Source organism: Chelonia mydas, chromosome 2, assembly GCF_015237465.2.
Source record: "Chelonia mydas isolate rCheMyd1 chromosome 2, rCheMyd1.pri.v2, whole genome shotgun sequence".
NCBI classification, from domain to species: domain Eukaryota; kingdom Metazoa; phylum Chordata; order Testudines; family Cheloniidae; genus Chelonia; species Chelonia mydas.
In genome coordinates this window covers 59,661,773-59,679,244 of record NC_057850.1, presented here as the reverse complement: position 1 = coordinate 59,679,244, position 17,472 = coordinate 59,661,773, and the positions used below count along the sequence as shown (strand labels likewise).

Sequence of the window (17,472 nt, the reverse complement as noted above, 5' to 3'; positions counted from 1 at the left end):
CTCATGGATTGGTAACTGGTTAAAAGATAGGAAATGAAGGATAGGAATAAATGGTCAGTTTTCAGAATAGAGAGAGGTAAAGAGTGGTGTCCCCCAGGGGTCTGTACTGGGCCCAGTCCTATTTCACATATTCATAGGTGATTTGGAAAAAGGGGTAAACAGGGAGGTGGCAAAATTTGCAGATGATACAAAACTACTCAAGATAGTTAAGTCCCAGGAAGACTGCGAAGAGCTACAAAAGGATCTCTCAAAACTGGGTGACTGGTCAACAAAATGGCAGATAGGGTGACCAGATGTCCTGATTTTATAGGGACAGTCCCGATTTTTGGGTCTTTTTTCTTATATAGGCTCCTATTACCCACTCCACCCCCCTCCCCGTCCCAGTTTTTCACATTTGCTGTCTGGTCACCCTAATGGCAGATGAAATTCAGTGTTGATAAATGCAAAGTAATGCACATTGGAAAACATAATCCCAACTATACATATAAAATGATGGGGTCTAAATTAGCTGTTACCACTCAAAAAAGAGATCTTAGAGTCATTGTGGATAGTTCTCTGAAAACATCCACTCAATGTGCAGCGGCAGTCAAAAAAGCAAACAGAATGTTGGGAATCATTAAGAAAGGGATAGATAATAAGACAGAAAATATCATATTGCCTCTATATAAATCCATGGTATGCCCACATCTTCAATACAGTGTGCAGATGTGGTCTCCCCATCTCAAAAAATGATATATATTGGACTTGGAAAAGGTTCAGAAAATGGCAACAGAAATGATTAGGGGTATGGAACGGTTGCCGTATGAGGAGAGATTAATAAGACTGGGACTTTTCAGCTTGGAAAAGAGATGACTAAGGGGGCATATGATAGAGGTCTATAAAATCATGACTGGTGTGGAGAAAGTAAATGAGGAAGTGTTATTTACTCCTTCTCATAACACAAGAACTAGGGGTCACCAAATGAAATTAATAGGTAGCAGGTTTAAAACAAACAGAAGGAAATATTTTTTCACACAACGCACAGTCAACCTGTGGAACTCCTTACCAGAGGATGTTGTGAAGGCCAAGACTATAACCGGGTTCAAAAAAGAACTAGATAAATTCATGGAGGATAGGTCCTTCAATGGCTATTAGCCAGGAGGGGTGGTGTCCCTCGCCTCTGTTTGCCAAAAGCTGGGAATGGGTGACAGGGGATGGATTATTTGATGATTACTTGTTCTGTTAATTTCCTCTGGGGCACCTGGCATGGGCCGCTGTTGGAAGATGGGATACTGGGTTAGATGGACCTTTGGTCTGACCCAGTATGGCCGTTCTTATGTCCTTAATTTTAGCTGGGAATTGGACTGTGCATTTGATCCCTTGACCAAAATTATTTTTTTTTTCAGTCTCTTCTGAGTAGGCTGGTTGGGAGGCAAAAATTGGGAAAAAATATAAGTTTTGTTTCTTTAGATCAATCCACTTGCAGGAACTTGTTGTAATCTCCAGTCTTGATAGGGTTTGGATTGTTCTGGTTATCCTTCAGTCGTTCACTTAAAGGAATTGGTTGGGCCATGTAGCCAGCTGCTGCAAGCAAGACAAATTTGTGGTTAAACAAACAAACAAACTTGGAGTTTCTAGCATCCCACAACCAAATTTCAAAAATATTAAGAAGCAAAGCTTCCTGGAAACTGTCTCTTAAATGTGCTCCTGCCTTGGGGAGAGTCTGTTCTTTTAATTTCCAGAGAAACAGAGAAATCTCCCTTTTTTTATAGTGCTTCTAAATAAAGGTATGCCTGGAATAATTTCACGATGAAAAGGTTCCTTTGCAGTTCTTTCAGTGAGGGAAGACATTACTTAATCTCCCTGCTCAGGAAAAGTTTTAACTGTCTCCAGGAAAAACACAAAGCAAGGTCTAGAATCTCATCTCTGCAATTGTAATAGCATGTTCAGATTTCACTGTCTATTATTAATTTGCTAATGGTAGTTCTAAATACCCTTTTTGGGTGGGTCATATCGTATGCTTATGTAGGTAGTTTGCTGTGAAGTAGAGTATTGCAAAATAATAGTTGCGGGGAGGCGGAAAGCAGATTGAAAAAGCTCCTTCACTAGAAATAAATGACTAAAAGGTATGAAGCCGTAGCTCTTTCAAACTCCAGACAGTAACTGTGCATAATATCTGCAGTACTTCTGTGGAAGACAGCTTTGGATACTCCTTATCAGTCTCTAATTTTAAATAAGTTTTAACAAATCGAAAGACTATGTACGGGACAAGGAAATGTCAAGAGTCTTTAGGAAAATACTGACTAGAATAGTATAAGGGATTTATTTCCCAGTTTCAAATTGTAGTACTGGATATACTTTGAGTGCTATCCTATTGGTACTTTGTTTCTGAAGCAGCTCACCAAATGTAAGTAGGGGTGGAACAGACCAGGAGAACCAGAATGTCACACTTTTGGTGGATAAGTTTCAGAAAGGAGAATGAAAAGCTCAAAAAGTGCCCTTTACCCCGTACTGTAATACAAATTAGAAAGACTGGGAAGACTGGAGGATCAGGAAATTGGAAGAAGGCCAGGGTTTCTGAGGAGGGTATTGTCTTGAATTTTCAGAACTCCAGAAAGAAAACTGAGCTAGAAACTTGATTAAACATTTGAATAAGAATAGGAATCCAAGCTGCTCATAGGGGGAATACTTCCCCTTTCTTGTCTGCAGGTCTGATACTATGTGCCCAATACAAAGCTAGGAAATGCATTTTTGTAGTCCGTGGAGGTTTAAGGTATGATTTTCAGGCAGTCTGTCCAAATGGTGAATATTGAGGCTATACTGCTATACTGAGTTACACAAATAAAGATTCAGATTCAGAGTATTAGTATCAGGGACAGCATTAACAGACAACATGAGATTGAGGAGGCAGAAATATATGCATAAATATTTTTATACTGGTATATCTGTAGAAGCAGAAATCCAGTTCATATTAAAGATATCTGTGTTCTTGAGGACATCTGCAGTGTATCTGTTGACAATTCATTGTTCTGGAAAGGCTGAGACTGAAACCTCTAAGACTGTCTTCACCTACAAGTTTTCTGGGAGAAAGTGCAGCAGCACATATTGGATATCACAATACTGTGGCTCATGAGAACTGTTTAATGATTTATGGTAGAACCTCAGAGTTACACACACCAGAGTTACGAACTGACCAGTCAACCACGCACTGCATTTGGAAAGGGAAGTACGCAATCAGGCAGCAGCAGAGACCAAAAAAAAGAGAGCAAATACAGGGAGTCCTTGGACTTACGACACTTTTCAATTGACTGCCTGTTTTGCCTTTACAATGCTTGATTTGCATAAAGTTCGCTAGAAATCACTTCCTGGTTGTGGTGTTCTGGTATGGAGCTGGAAGGGGTTGCTTCTGATTGGCTTCGAGGCAGCAAGGTATTTTGTTGCTGGGTAGGGTTGCTGCTTGTTTTTGATTGGCTACCAGCCCCGGGCTCAGCCAGTCAGAAAGCTTGAACAGTTATTGGCTGAGGCTCAGCATGTGTGCCGTTCGCCCTGGCTTTCTGAGCTTGTGTTGCCAGCATTCTGAGCAGCATATGTGAGTTATATGTTTCTTTGAATGCTGTTACAAAATACAGTGTACAGTAAATACATTAGTCATCTATAATTCATTTAGTACAAAAATCTGGGTTATTGTGGTGAAAATAGCATATCAAGCCTTGGTTCAGGAACCAATCCTTCCTTCATACCATTGATTCCTATGGGAAAAAGTGGTTTCGACTTGCAACGTTTTGACTTACAACACAATTCTGGGGAACGAATTGTGTCGAAAGTCTGAGGACTCCTGTATAGCGTAAACTACTAAAAAAATTAAGGGAAAGCAGCATTTTTCTTCTGTATAGTGAAGTTTCAAAGCTGTAGTAAGTCAGTGTTCAGTTGTAAACTTTTGAAAGAACAACCATAATGTTTTGTTCATAGTTACAAACAGCCTCCATTCCCAAGATGTTTGAAACTCTGAGGTTCTACTGTAGAAGATATTGTACAGTATGGGATGCATATTTTGAGATATCAGTGGTCTGGCTCTAGTTATGTGAGATCATTTGACTTGGTTGGTCTAATGGCTACTACAAACGTGTACTTTTTAAAGATGTTGTGCAGCCTGAATCTGGAATTAAGTAATAGGAATAATTCCATAATATTGCCACAAGCCTCATTCATATATAAATTTAAATGTTAACTATTTGGCCATGACTCACTTTTGCACTGAGTAAATCTCGTGTAAATCTCCTTAGATTTTGCCTTTATGAAATGTACCCTATTATCCAATATTATTTTCTTCTGAAGAAGATGGTCCACAGATCCTTTACAGTGAGTCTTCAGATTGTTCATTTTGCATTCTCTTTCCTCAACTGCAGGCAGACTTTTCCAGACCATCTTGTTGCAGATCAAAGCTGGAAATAGAGAGAGAGAGAGAGAGAGGAAAAAAGGGGATATTTTTGTTCAAATTATTTGGCTTATTGGAATCTAATCTTTTATCGGTTGTGTTGCTCTTGGTGTGTCTGTGTGGAGTGCTCTGCAGAAACATTTCTGGAAAATCTTCTTCTACAAGAGAGGCACAATGATTGTAGCAATTCTGATCACATAGACGCTGCAGTAGCAGAAAAACAAAATGCAAGACCTGCCTCTCTTGTTCAGCTCCTATTGTGGAGTGTTTAGATGGGGTTTGCTATTTGTTCTGTGTTCTGTCCCAGGCTAGTCTTTCAAAGTAATAGCTGGATTTGATGCTTCCCGGGGGCACCCAGGGTTGTGAAGCACCTCGCTATCAGCTGCCCTTAGCATAAGGAAGCCTTGTGTGTGTCTGCTGGGGTCAGCTCCCCAACTCCACTGGCCACGGGCAATACAAGCACTGCCCTCTAGGCCTCTCTGGCCTCACTGTCTCTTTACAGGTTAGCAATAAGCACACTCCAGCCCTCAAGCATCTCCCTAGAGTGTCGAAGCCCTGGTCCACTGGACACTTACAGTATTCACAGATTTGCTGCTTTCAAAGAAACAGTACACCCTAGCTTACCAATTTCCCTTCAGATCACTGCTCAGCTTAACACACAGTACTTAGATATGATTATAGTGAAATCAGATGCAAGTTTATTTAACAAAGCATAGAGATTCAAATAATAGCAAATAGAAGTATTGGAAACAAGTAGTTATGTATAAAATAAAACCATAACATGCATTCTAGAGCCTGGATGAATTAACAAGATACTCTCATGTCTTGTAGAATATTGCTCACCTGAAATCCATGTAGCATTGTATAGCTAGGTTGGCTGTGACCTTCCTTTCATGAGACCTGCACGTGTCAGCTTGCCCTCTAGGTGAAGGATTCAGTTTGTTTCTTCCCTCCGCCCCCACCCTCTCCTCCAAGATAGACCAGTCTCATCTTTTTCTTCATTCATAAATAGGAACCCCCCTCTATTTGTTGTGTGAATTTTCTTTCTTTTTTGTAGCTTTCACAATCTCTTCTTTTGCTGTAGCTAGGTAAACAGACAGACCTACATCGTGAGGTGTAAAGTACACAATACACAAATGACTAGACAGGGAGACAGGTGTCTGCTACATCCTGTCTGGAAGGAACATTTCAGAGATAAGTCACCCGCTGGTGACTTGCCTTAACTCCAAGACCTTAAGAACATAATTGTTAGTACAGATACATAACTCCTTAAATATTATGCGTCCTATACTCTGCAAAGATTATGATGAACAGCAAGCTGCTGGCTCTTGGTAGAGCCCTCACATGCCACCTTTCAGTGAAATATCATATATCCAACGCAGGGGATCCCTGTAAAACCCTATGTACCCCCTGTTTCCTCTGCCAGTTGGTCCCAAGAGATCCCTGGGTCACACTGGCACAGAAGAAGACTTGCTACCTCTGACCAAGCCAGACTCCAGTGTGTCTGGACAAGACTTTGATAAAAGCACTAGATAGATGGTCACGGGCACAAAAAACCCTGTAAAGAGAAACCCCTCCAGCTGGTAGTAAGGGCACAAAAATGCCTGCAACTAATATCCTCACCTGTTACTGACAGTTATCAACCTCCATTGCCTGCCTCCTTCACTTCACCCCAACATCTGTCCATGAAGGGGTAAGAGGGAGAGCAGCCCTTAAGGGAGAAGCAAACAGGTGGTATGGGGCCTTGTCTCAAGATTTACTTCTCCCCTCTGTGCAATCCTATAGGAAGTCATTGGAGCAGCCTAGGAAAACCTGGACAAAACTAATCACCAGGAAAGGAGACTAAAAACATTTCTAATGTGTCAGAGACCAGTTTAGTAAGCCTCTGTAAGGTCAATGGAGCCTTGTTTCTATCTAAGAACACCATCGTCCCTGAAGAAGGTTTCTTCTTGCTCAAGAATCCAAGAAACAGGAAGGCAGACTCTTCAACGGGAAGAAACTCAGAGGCTATTTCAGTGGCCTTACTTACCTTAGCATAATTTGCTTCTCCAGGACTATTATGGTCTGGAAAAAAGTCCTTGGTAGTGTTCATTTCCCTCAAGATCATATGGCCTGAGAGCTTCAATTAAAGCTGTTTCCCTGTAGCAGCATTAATCTGAAACGCTTTCTGCTTTTCAGCCATATTGATGGGATATAATGAGGCATCCTGCCATCTGACTCCCAAGTAAATTATTCAGGAGAAAAACATTTTGCTGGTGGGTAAGATTGTTAGAGTCCTCAGAGAAATAAAGGAAGGCCTTGGTCGTTGCTAGAGACCATAGGATAGAGCATAAACAGTACAATAAGCCTAAACTTCTTATCCTATCCTGCAATAGGAGAGAGAGCCAAGCTGACAGAGGAAAATGGATGAGATTGAGAGGAAGTCATGGTAGAGGAGACTATTGAGGGAACCCATTCTCATAAAATGGACTGCCTCATAGGTAGCAGATTGCAGTGGTTTGCAAAAAATTGGATCTTGATCACAATATACAAATGAGTACTGGACATAGTCCGCAAGGGCTATGTAAAAGGACTGCTGAATTTCCCAGTGGTATATTTAAGATACATAATTATTTATCTGTTAGTCTTCCCTGGCTGTATGCTTCAATTTAAATCCCATGGTAAAGAATTTGCCGACCCTTTTGCATGGAAAAATAAGACATTTTATCTGTTTATCTGAAAATTTTATTTCCTCTAGTAGGAGTATCCACAGATCTGCCCAGCTCAGAAAATATGCAACACTGGGGATATATCTTGGTAAATGTCTTTTCTGGTAGAGTAAAATAGATACTCTTACTGTGTTAAGAAGATCTGAAGTGCTCACTAGTCAGTAGTTTCAGGGTTTGTCTATGCTTGCAAGTTATTTTGGATTAATTTGAGGAATTTTTCTCAGATAAATTGTTGTAGTTCCACACACTGGTTGGTGTCTCATTCCTCATTAATTAATCCACTTTGGAAGCAGATTAACTTCAATTTGAAATGAATTATTCCACAATAAGGTAGGTGCGGCTGTATCTCCATTTCAAATTAACTATTCTGCTTCTGACAGTCTTCCCACTGCTTTCCCACTCTGTGTTCCTGCACACCTGCATCAACCCCACTTTTGACCTGTATGCACTTTACTGCTCTAGGGTTATCTCCCAATGGAAAAACTGGATCAGAGCCAGGTGTGTCCCATTGTGATTCCAGCTTGTGACAAGTTCACACACCTGGAGTCACATACAGATTATAGCAGCCATGCCTTGTGCTTCTGTGTGTTTCTGTGCTAAGGTCCATCCTGGACTTCCTTGGCTTGTGGGGAGAAGATTGAATCCAGTCTCATTTTAACAGCAGTCACTGGAATGCCAAGATATATGAGAGAATATCAAACCAAGTGAAGGAGAAGGGGCACTTCTGGGATCCAGTCCAGTGCCTCACTGAATGAAAGGGGCTGTGACAGAGTTATAGAAACACACCAGGATTAATAAGACTTCTGGCTGAAATTGCAAGACCTATGTCTACCGTGAGAAGCTGAACTGGATTTTGCAATGAAGGCACTGCCACAAAACCCTGGCATGTTCTGGAAATCACTGAAGTTACCCCAGTGAACACTGACCAGGAGAAGATTATTGTGGATGGCCAAGATTTCTTCAGCTAGCGATACCCAGGGCAGGCCCCATGGCAGACACGGCATCTGAGATTCCACCCCCAAATCCCAGGCAGAGAATCAGCCTGACAGTGCTGGGGAGGGGACCTCTTCCAGTAACTGTTATGTGCTATATTACATGACAAATGTATAGGGAGATTTAAACAACTTTGTTCTGGGTACCATCTTCAGTAAGTGGGCCGCTTTTTGTTTGCATGTAACTGACAGATTTGGTTCTGTTTCTGAGTTACAAACAGGCTAAAGACTCACTGTAAAGGACCTTTCTACTAGGACAGGAGTGGCAAACCTGTGGCTCCAGAGCTGTATGCGGCTCTTCAGAGGTTAATATGTGGTTCCTTGTATAGGCACCGACTCCGGGGCTGGAGCTACAGGCACCAAATTTCCAGTATGCTGGGGTGCTCACTACTCAACCCCTGGCTCTGCCACAGGCCCTGCCCCCACTTCACCCCTTCTTCCAAGGCCCTGTCCCTTCCCGCCCCCTCCCCTGAGCCTGCCACGCCCTTGCTCCTCCCACTCCCACTCAGAGCCTCCTGCACACTCTGGGAGGGAGGGAGGGGGAGGTGCTGATCAGTGGGGCTGCTGGCAGGCACCGGGGGGAGCTGATGAGGGCTGCTGATGTATTACTGTGGCTTTTTGGCAATGTACGTTGGTAAATTCTGGCTCCTTCTCAGGCGCAGGTTGGCCACCCCTGTACTAGGATATAAGACATTTTCATCTAAGCAGGGGTAAATTTTTTTCTATTTCTTTAAGGCCTTACCAAGATAGAGTAAGAGATGCATCTATGGTTTACAGAGATGAAGTACGTGAGAGATCCAACATACAACAAATCTCAACAACTGGAGGAAATACTATGTGTATTATTCAGCACATTTGTTTCCAAATAACTAAACCACAAAAATCACAGAACTGAAAATGAATGATTTTAAAAACTGTTCCAACAGCCCTAATATTCTACTCCAGAAATTCAATGTTCTGTCCTCTTGCCAGAAGATGATAAAACCAGAAAAAATGTCATTCTTTTGTAGAGGTGGTTGCAGTAGCTTTCTTTCTCCACTTTGGTATAGAGAGATCATCTGCTGTTCAGCTGGGTTGAGGTTTAATTTTGTCGTGAGGGGCAGGAGAAGGAAATCCTTTTTGATATGATTTTTTAAAGAATATTTTTTCCCATTTTTTCTGAGCTCTAGATGACATTCAGACCAGATGTAGGTGGATGCAGCTAAAGCCCTGATCCTGATTTAAGCCCATACATAACTTTAAGTATGTGAATAGTGCAACTTCAGTGAGATTGCTTGTGTGCTTTCAGTTAGTGCCTGTGATAGCTACAGATGTTTCAGGAACAGAAGAATAGAAGAAACCCACTTTTGATAGTTGTCCCCTTCCTTTCTGAAGTAGCTACCACCTGTGATGTCATCTACAATTTCACAAGAGCTTTCTCTCATAAATGGTTTACATAGTAATTTAAGGTTTCAGAGTAGCAGCCGTGTTAGTCTGTATTCGCAAAAAGAAAAGGAGTACTTGTGGCACCTTAGAGACTAACAAATTTATTTGAGCATAAGCATGCATCCGATGAAGTGAGCTGTAGCTCATGAAAGCTTATGCTCAAATAAATTTTAGTCTCTAAGGTGCCACAAGTACTCCTTTTCTTTTATAGTAATTTAAGTGTATGTTTTATGCTTCACACTGACTTTTAGCCAATATTTTAAGTTTTGAACATTTTTTCTTTTACAGAAATCGGGCACAAAGCAATTCTCCAACTAATGAACAGGCAAAGTCCGCCACTGGTAAAGATGATGTTCCATATGCAACAGGGCTCATTCTTGGTATGTATAAAAGCCCAACTAATGATGGGTATGTGATATTTTATATAATAATATTTAAAACATTAATATGTCGTGTTTTTTTCTTTGAAATAATTGAGTTAATTTATTCTTGCAATATACCCCTGGTCCTGGTTAAAAAAAAAAAAAAAAAAAAAAAGCATTAAGTTAAATGAAAAAAACAACAACTTTACTTCACTGGACCTTTGTAGCACCTCCTCTTGAACATGCAAACAGTAATTGCTTGTGTTGCATGTAGTAGAAGGGGATCAAACGGATTCTCAGATTTCTCCAGGTCAGTGAACCACAACGGAGATATGTTTATTTCTAAGTTTTGTAAATCTGTTAGAAATTTTAGAGAGTTAAAGTTAAATAGGACTGAGTGGTGAAAAAGTGGAAGATGGGTGTATACTGTTGGAGAGCTGAAACAAGCAAATCACCAATTAAGGCTGTTACTGGCCCATCAGAAAGAGCAGAAGTCTTTTGGGACTTGATGTGTAAGTCCTGTACCTTGGCTAATGTTGGGGGTGGGGGTTGAGTTTCTTTTTTGTGTGTGAGTGCAAAAGTGCATTTTATGAGGCACAGATTAGAGCGAAACTGCTAAGGAATTGCATGTTCTTACTCCATTTCATTTTACAGGCGCACACACTGATGAAATGCTTATGCACGGTATTATAATGCTTCCTGCCCAATCAATGGGGAGTGGGGAGGGGATGCCATGGTGCCTGGAAAAAAGACGAGGAGTAATAATGTGAGAACACATTCTTGTCAAGATTGCAGTGGCCCATCCCTCTCCTCAGGTCCTCTGCCTCCCCATTGGCTTGGGTTGGGAGGACTGGGCTGGCTGATTCTTGTGCATCCTTTTCTCTACTGCCTATTTAAACTGTCAAAAGCTTCTTGTTAGCTTCTCTGCCCTCCCTCTTTAGTTGTAGCGTAGGACTTCTGTTTTTCAAGTTGCTATGACTGACCTGTTTGGGGATCAAATCGGGAAGGAATTTTTCCCACTGGGCCAAATTGGCAGAGATCCAGTCCTTTTTCTCCCCCCCCCCGCCCCATGCAATGTTATGCAGACACATTTGCGTTTTAGCAATTGGACTTGACAGTTTAATATCAGTAAAGGTATGACTTTTTAGCTTGTTGCAGCTTCCGGCTGGTATCTAGTGCACATAAAGTCTAAATGGGCCAGCTTCCAGAGGTATATTAGACCCTAGATTTCACTGGTGGACCACGTGTATAGTGGGGAGACCTGAAGTCTTCACTGAATGAGGTCCCTCCTTGTTAATCTCCACTTCCCCACACTGAGGAGGGAGTCCTAGGGGTAGGCTAAGAAGGGGTCTACTCTGTAACCCTGCACTGGACCCAGTTAAATACCTACTGCTTGAGAGCAGGGAGTAGGTTGATAGAGCTCCTCCTCAGCGTTAAATTAATAAAGTTGTGGCCTGCTGCTTAAATTGATCCCTGTGGCTGTCATTTATTTGCTTACATTTCCTGATCAACAATGCTAATGTAATTGTTCTGCAGCTGCTACCTCTCTACACAGACTGACTAATCTATGACCCAATTGCAATAGTATCTGAGCACCTCATGAATAACGATGAATTTGTCTTCACAACACCCCTTTGACATATGGGAATTTTGGTAGCCCCACTTTACAGGTGCGGAACTGAGGGACAGAGAAAGTAAGTAAACTGCCCAAGACCACATAGAAAGTGTTTGTTCGAGTTGAGAGCTGAATTCAGGTCAGAATCCTGGTCCAGTGCCTTAACCAGAAGACTGTCTTTCCTGTGGTGGTGTGTTTTGTGGCTGCAGCATAATATTGTATGATTTTTTTTTTTTTTTTTTATGCCACAGTTGTCTTCTGCCTGGTTTTTTGGTGTTCTTCCTCATCCCCTCTTTCAATTGATTTTACTTCATAGGAGAACTGTGGTGATTTATGGATGGTGAGGAAAGGGTGTTTATGGGCCAATGTGTCTAATAGTCATAGTGTACAGAAACATTCACTTAGAAACGCCACTTTTTTAAGATGTCTTGTGAACTGGATTCTCACTTCTGGGACTTAACTTCCAGCACAAGGTTGATTGGGCACTACCTAAGTTTTAAGTTTTTTTTTTTTGTTTGTTTGTTTTTTTTTAACCCTGTGAGATACTGGTAGGTGCACCCTGTGTGCATGCATCATCTGCCAGTACATTTTTAATCCTTAATTTCCATTACAACTAACTCATAAATGGGAAAACTGCTTGTATTCCTACAGTTTGACTCTTGCATTCACTTTCAAATTAAATGTTTATTCAGAGTGGAATTGCACGTAAGAGCACCTCTGGGTGCTCTTGGGTGTGTTAAAGTATACTTTACTTTCATTTTCACACCATTCTTACTTATTTTTTCCAAATGCTGCATTAAGTGCAGAATTAATGTAAATAACTCAAATACTGTCTCTTTTTGTGCTATAGTATCGTTGTCACCTTGTTTTGAAGCTCCTAGCTTTGTCTCAGCTCAATGATTATTTAAGAACAGACAAGCTATCGGTGACCAATTATGTTAGGTCAAAAGATCATATATCAAATAATGTTAATGTTAAGCGTAGTATCCAGATTTTTATCAGTTCTTATGAAGTTATGAAGTTCTTAATATGTTCCCTGTCATAAGGTGGGCCTGTCTGGAGTACTATCCTGTAGCACACTGTGGCTTGACACTTAAGCCTACTTAAGCCTCAGTTTCCCCTTGCAGAATCCCCAGAAATAGCCCCTAAAGGGCTATTTCCAAGTATATATAATCCTTGTGGGTTAGTTTCTTACAAAAATCCTGTGCCCATAAATCATGGCTATAGTCCTGAATTCCCCACCATAGTTCAAACAGTACATGCAAGACACAAAGTATAGCCCGGCATCTCTGACCACACTCAGGTCTCTCTAGTACAGCTGTGGCATCTCTCACCATGCCTCACTCCCAGACTTCGGCTCTCTGGCTTAGAGAGCTAGCAGGCATCTCCCTCTGCTGCTCTCAGCCTTCTCTGGGCTTGGCTCTCTGCTTCAGAAAGGTCAGAAAGCTAGCCTTTCGACTGGCTTCTTGACCATTCTTCCCTCTTTCCAGGGAGGGCCTGCGGAGAACTCCTCTGCAGCTTTCACCAGAGACCTCCTTTAGTCTCATGACTCCCAGGCGGTTTTCAGCTGCCCTTTCCCTGACTTTTTTTAATTTTGTAACGGTAGTATAGCCATGTTAGTCCCAGACCTGAAGAAGAGCTCCGTGTAGCTTGAAAGCTTTTCTCTTTTACCAACAGAAGGTGGTCCAATAAAATATATTACCTTACCTATCTTGTGTCTTTTTTCCTGACTGACCCCCTCAGCTGTTCCATTTATGTGGTTCAGGTGGCTTCTCTTAAACCCAGTTAGGATGCAGCTGAGGAGTCACAGGTACATTGGTCCTGCTCCCTCTTAAATGGCCAATGTCATCCTGTGACATGCACAAATTGTATTTGTCTCTGTACTTTGCCTTTATTCTTGTTTTTATTCATTTGAAATTAGAAGGTGTTTGAAGACAGAGATATGTATGTGTTTCATGGACTGTTTATGCTTCCTTCCTTTTCAATTAGGCGGTCAAGACCGAGAACTTATTCAGAAGAAAAAAGAGAAATACAGACAAGAGCTAATGGAACAGATTGCTGAGCAACAGAGAAATAAGAGACGGTAATGGAAAGCCATTGTAATTTGGACAAAGACTTAATAAAGTGAACATTTTTCATTAAAACTAAATTAGTTGGAAGCTTCTTTACCCTTCAGAAATTTACATATTTTAAAAAAGGTTTTTACTGTTTGGAAATTTTCTTTTCCCCATTTGGACCCTGAGGTTGTTGGTACTAATACTAGACTTCTCTCACTGTCCTATTTTTATGACTGTCATACAATATATAACCTATAAACCTCAAAGGGACCATTTTAAATACTTCTTATAGCTTTGATTCCCTTTTCATTGTAGTGTACACCGGACCCTCGCTAGAACGCGTGTCTATATAGCGTGAATTCGCATACAACGCGGTCACGGCCATGGATACCAAATTTAATTACTTTAATTGCAATCCATTTTAACGCGGTCCCCGCTATAACGCAGTCCCCGCGTTAGTGTGGTACCGTGCATGGATCCCAAATCCCGCGTTCTAGCGAAGGTCTGGTGTACTTCTAGAGGCTTAATGATAATACTTATTTCTCTGTTGGCTTCACTGCTATTTGTTTTTCCTTTGTTTCTCAGGACAAAAGTCCAAGTAAATGGGGTTGTAGTTGAGTGGCAAGACCACAAAAAGTCCTTTTTTTTTTTTTTTTTTTTTTGTCCTCACATATGGTACACATTTGATAAGGGAACTGTGATATTCTTTCCTGTTCCCCAAATTGGAAAAGAAGTCTTTGACTTCAAAAACTTTGCAAATTTCTGGCATATATAGCACAATTAAACATACTTTCTTGTTTACTTGTTCTTGCTTTGCTGACTGACAGTCTGGATGTGTTAAAAGGAAACAAAAATCTTGGTGAAAGGGTGGGGAAAAAAGTTGGTTATCAGAACTACGAGGACACTCCTTATCAAATTAAAAATTGAAGAAGCAGACTAAGCCTGGGATCTGAATCCACAGTACAGTGGTTGACATTCTTTTGAATGCCTGTTTGGATTTGAATATGTTTATAATTATCTTTCATATCAAACTTCTAACTGTACTATGGAAAAAATGTTTGCTCACAAGAAGCATTGGGAAAGATTATAGTGAAAAAACAATGAAACAAAAAATATTTAATTGTTCATTTACCCTGGGATACTGTTATGATTATGGCATTGTCTAAAAGTAATAAAACACCAGTATATTCTTCTCAACCTACATTCTGTTGGACTTAGTCATTTTGTTTTTGAGTCAGATGAGGTGTTCTCTCATGTTACCTTATCCACAATAAGAAACTCCAGTTTTATAGCTAAGTGAGGTAAATTAGGTCTGATTTCTAAGTTTTTTTTAAAAGAACAAGTTTAGTGATTTGTTTAACAGCTCATTTTCTGACTTCATCCTGTTAATTTTTTTTAATAGTGAAAAGGAACTTGAGCTCTCAGTTGCTGCTTCTGGAGCTCTGGACCCAGGGAAGGAGGTAAGAAATTTTAGTGTTCCACTTTTCATTCAAACAGACCTTTTATTAAATAATATGTGTTAACAGTGAATCATTATGCTGAAAGCAGGATTTTATTGTGTGCAAAAGAAGGATCAGAAAGGGATTCCCCCCCTCCCCGTGTATTCTGGAAGGTTTTTTTTTTTTAATCCCCTTTCTCTGAGGGGTCAACAACAGCCACGCCTGGAGATGGGACATTGGCTGGCTGGTTCTTGCTCACATGCTCAGGGTCTAACTCATACTGTAGTCATTTGTGGGGTCGGGAAGGAATTTCCCCCTACCTTGGATTAGCAATGACTTTGCGTTTTTTTCACCTTCCTCTGTAATGTATTGGTCAAGGTCACTTGCTAGGATTATTTGGGTGTATCTCAGTTAATCATTTCCCTGCCATTGTGGGGGGCCTTGAACACTAGTGTACCTTGGTCCCTCCTGTTCTCTGTCTGTGGCACATAATAGTCTAATCTCCTGTGGGTTGTAATAGTTTGGTCTCAGTTTGGTTGATGGCTTTAGTGTGCTGGTGCTAGGTAGTGTTGGTGGCCTGATATATACAGTAGGTCAGAGTAGATGATCTAGTGGTCCCTTCTGGCCTTAGTCTCTAAGACTATGATAAGAAGAAAAATGATGTCTCTTTCCTAATTGGGCATTAGTGACAATAAAAATAAACCTAAGTCAAAGCTACATAAGAGAGCTGTTAAATTTGGTAAACACATACTCTGCTTAAAGGGAAAAGTTGGAATTGGAATTTTAAGACATTTGCATTGTGGTGCAACTACATGGAATAACATGCTGCAGGCAGTGTAGGTCATGGAAGAGACATGTTTAATGCCTGATGGTAGCTTGTATAGACAAGCGTCAGTCAGCCTCCTGTGGGAGTGTGAGGAATGCTGCTGACAATATTTGCCACTCACCTACTTCACTTTTTAATGGAAAAAAATCCATCTGTTATGCAGCTAAGTCAGCTTTGTAGTGCCAATTCATTATTTCAAGTTGCAGTTGTAAATATTTTTATTAGTAAACGTAACATTTTTCATATTATGACAACATATGCAAATTTTTATATAGCTCTGCATAAAATGTCAATGATTTTGCTTTAACTCTGACCTGGGTAATATGGAATTAGTGCCATCTCCATCATTTTCTGCTTCATAAGCAAGATACAACGAGCTTGATTATCACAATAGTTATTGTGCTTTGCTAAGATATCTTTGCTGCCACTCAAAGAAAATGTTTACTGAGTGTAGTAGAATCCTTTTACTGGGGATGTCATGATGGATGGCTCTTTTTTTCTGGTTAAGTAAATGTGATTAACACAAGACACTTTTTCAATAATGATAGTGCTGTTTTCTGCGCAGCTGCAAAACTGCACCAACCCATCCCATTACTGGAGAGCTCAATAGATGGAGGAGGAGGAGCTATCTGCAGTGGGACAGAGTCTGTTACTTGCTCAAAATCAGAGGAAGGGATAGCCCGTAAGATAACATGTGTTGTGGTGCAGCATATTAGAGTGGCACAATTAAGGTCGTACTGTGAGATCTGTATAAAGGTCGACTTTTCTAAGTCCTCTTATAGCCACATGCGTAGTTGGATTTCTTTGAAATTTAATGTACCTTGAGAGGGTGCTGGCTACCCTCAGGAGAAAACCACATTTAGAATAATTTGAGCCAAGGGTTCCTGAGATACAAGCCCCCTCAAAATAGCACTTCTAAAAAAAAAAACTTTCTAGGTTTGTTTTTTATTTGTTTTTGGTTTTTTTGCACAAAGCTAGAGATCAAAGTATTGATAGTAGGTCAAAATAGTCTGTCTGCTGAGTTTTACCCAAGGTAGTGCATGGCACCACTAAATCTTTTTTGGGGAGGATACTGTAACAAAGTGTTTGGGGAAAGAGTAGATATGTAAATGTTTCCGAGAGGGATGAATACTAGAGGTGGAGGTGTTGGGGGCATTAAGGGCAGGGGTTTGGAGCTGCTGCGAGGAGAAGGGGTTTATGAGGAGGAGGATAAATGGGGATGGATGGTGCGGGAGGCGAGGGAGTTTAAGGGCTCAGGTGACATAGGCATGGCACCCCCTGCTCTGCCAGTGCCTTCCAACCCCCATGCACTCCCAGCTCTGCCATAAGAACATAAAAATGGCCATACTGGGTCAGACCAAAGGTCCATCTAGCCCAGTATCCTTTTTTCCGACAGTGGCCAATGCCAGGTGCCCCAGAGGGAATGAACAGAACAGGTAATCATCAAGTGATCCATCCCCTGTTGCCCATTCCCAGCTTCTGGCGAACAGAGGCTAGGGACACCATCCTTGTCCATCCTGGCTAATAGCCGCTGATGGACCTATCCTCCATGAATTTATCTAGTTCTTTTTTGAACACTGTTATAGTTTTGGCCTTCAAAACATCCTTTGGCAAAGAGTTCCACAGGTTGACTG

General features: G+C 41.0%; 1 protein-coding gene across 22 annotated transcripts in view; it reads left to right on the top strand.

The window, feature by feature from the left end:
- CSPP1 (centrosome and spindle pole associated protein 1) overlaps positions 1-17,472 on the top strand; it is a 171,108-nt gene that overhangs the window by 43,437 nt on the left and 110,199 nt on the right. For all 22 annotated transcript variants that reach the window (XR_005224296.2, XM_043539532.1, XM_043539538.1 and 19 more), the window contains 3 exons: positions 9,828-9,919; positions 13,506-13,599; positions 14,976-15,033. Coding sequence is in view for 21 of the 22 variants with exons in the window: in XM_043539532.1 (XP_043395467.1) it covers positions 9,828-9,919; positions 13,506-13,599; positions 14,976-15,033 (244 nt within the window). In the remaining variant the exon portion in view is untranslated. The remainder of the gene's footprint in view (positions 1-9,827; positions 9,920-13,505; positions 13,600-14,975; positions 15,034-17,472) is intronic.